This window comes from Canis aureus, chromosome 9 (genome assembly GCF_053574225.1).
Source record: "Canis aureus isolate CA01 chromosome 9, VMU_Caureus_v.1.0, whole genome shotgun sequence".
NCBI lineage: Eukaryota > Metazoa > Chordata > Mammalia > Carnivora > Canidae > Canis > Canis aureus.
Window position 1 is genome coordinate 79087231 of NC_135619.1, and position 2282 is coordinate 79089512.

The window sequence follows — 2282 nt, forward strand, 5'->3', positions numbered from 1 at the left end:
CCCTAATCTCAGGAAGGACACAGATGTAAAAATCCAAGAAGCACAGAGAACTCCCACTGATCCCATCATAAGGCTGTACTTCTTGACCTAAGTGCTCCCCTAAGGCCCCACCTCCACCTCCCATCACATGGGCATTAGGTTCAAACATGGGGATGGTAGAGGTCACACACAGTGAGCTGAAGTCAGCACCCGAAGGATCCATGAGTTATTCCCTTCAAGTGGAAGGTCCTCCAATCCAGCTCCTCACCCTGAGGAGCCTCATGGATCCAGTAGAAGCTTCTGGTATCTGTATGCACATAGCACACATGTGACCTTCAGAACCTGCTAGTGACCTTGGGGAGAGGACAATTTCGACCTGAGACTCTGGGTTATCCTTGAACTGTTTCTATAATCACTTTATACTGTGTGAGGCTTGGAAGAAACATTCATCTAACTTCCCTCTAATTCGGACTTTTTCATACTTAGAACAAACAATTCTCTCTATTGTTCTACCGGTTTTCATACTTGTTTAGTGGAATGATTTCTTACACCATATTTTGAATGTACCTGCTAGATCCTGGACATCCATTCCTCCCTATTCTCCTGCACCATAAATATGGGTCATAACACCAGAACCCATAGGTTGTCCCACCTTTGATGCAGGGGGGACACTGACTCCACACAATCTCCTCCTGGAGCAGAACCCCATCCCCACCACTGACCCACAACACACACCCTGAGTCAGTGTCTTTCCTTATTCCATCCAAGCATTTATGACTTGCTATGAGGCCTTCCCTGCTCTAAACAGACTCGGTAAATATGATAATGATTTATAGTCTCATGTGTGTGTGTGTCTGTGTGTGTGCATGTGTGTGTGCATTTGTGTGCGTGCATATGTGCATGACCTCTGGATTCCACATCCTAGCAACACCCTTGGGGAGTTACCACTGCTTTTCCACATTATCACTAGCATGAAAGCTGGTAGGTTGGTTCATTATAGTGATACCTCCAAAAGTTCCCATTCTTGCTTTCTACTCCTGATCCGTCTATAGTTTCCTGTCCATCATTTGGTTCATGCTGCTTCTACCAACCTTGCACGCTGAGCAGGGAAGTTCTCTAATGAACAGTGTATAAAGGTGGAACTCCTAAAAGACAAGTTGAGGTGCACTGAGATATGAGTCATTAAATGATGTGTAAGGACAGTAGAGAGAAGTGTAAGGAGATTTGTCTTTAGCACATGTAAACAATACTGTGTATAAAAACAAACGTTAAAAATTAGAAAGTTTATAAGGAGACACTGAATCATGGGTCTAGAGAGACACCGTAGGGAACCTGCTCCATGAGGAGGAAGCCCCAGACCATGACAGGAAACCTGCCCAGAACTTTCATCACCTGTTCCTGGGCCTTCAAGGGGGAAGTGGTGAGAAGTGTGTACCCCCTGGTGGTCCTGATCCACTTCTCCAGGGAGGTTTTGTGTCTGGGCTCACACTGATGTTCCCTCACTGTGTCACCCGCACAGTAATACATGGCCGTGTCCTCGGCTCTCAGGCTGTTCATCTGAAGATACAGCGTGTTCTTGGCGTTGTCTCTGGAGATGGTGAACCGGCCCTTCACAGCATCTGCATAGTATGTGCTACTTCCACCACTGCTAATGTATGCGACCCACTGCAGCCCCTTCCCTGGAGCCTGGCGGACCCAGTTCATGTCATAGCTACTGAAGGTGAATCCAGAGGCCACACAGGAGAGTCTCAGGGATCCCACAGGCTTCACCAGGTCTCCCCCAGACTCCACCAGCTGCACCTCACTCTGGACACCTGCAGATACAAGACATCCTGGTCAGGATGCTGTCCCACGTCCTCTGTTTCTGTCACTCACCTCCACTCTCATATTCAAGGTCTCTTGTTCTTCATGAATTACCTTTTAAAATAGCGACAAGGAAAACCCAGCAGAGCACAGACTCCATGGTGAGTTGTTTGTGTTCAGTCCTGATCCCTCAATGAGGTCACCTGAGGATCCTGGGGTTGGGGCTCCTCTCCCAGCTATAGGGTCAGGGCTGGGCTGGTTTAATCAGCGGAGGGAGGGTCCTATTTGCATGTCTTATGAGTATATATTGAGCTTCTGACCACAACTCGATTTTAACAAGTTAATAGCAAGGATTGCATTACCTTTGCAGATCACTTTTTGCAGATGTCACTGTGGAAATATGATGTTCTCATCTGGGAGCATAGTAATCTTTTCATTTCTCTTTTCTTTAAAAAAAAGCCTTTCGTCAAAATACATCATTTTTAATATGGTATCTTATC

At 46.5% G+C, this 2282-nt stretch overlaps 1 gene segment (V, D, J or C); it reads right to left on the reverse strand.

Annotated features, from left to right (window-relative positions):
- Window positions 1-1247: 1247 nt before the first annotated feature.
- LOC144321267 (immunoglobulin heavy variable 3-48-like) lies at window positions 1248-2050 on the reverse strand. The segment is given in 2 exon segments: window positions 1248-1793; window positions 1897-2050. Coding segments are annotated over 2 exon segments (558 nt in total).
- Between the last annotated feature and the right edge of the window lie 232 nt (window positions 2051-2282).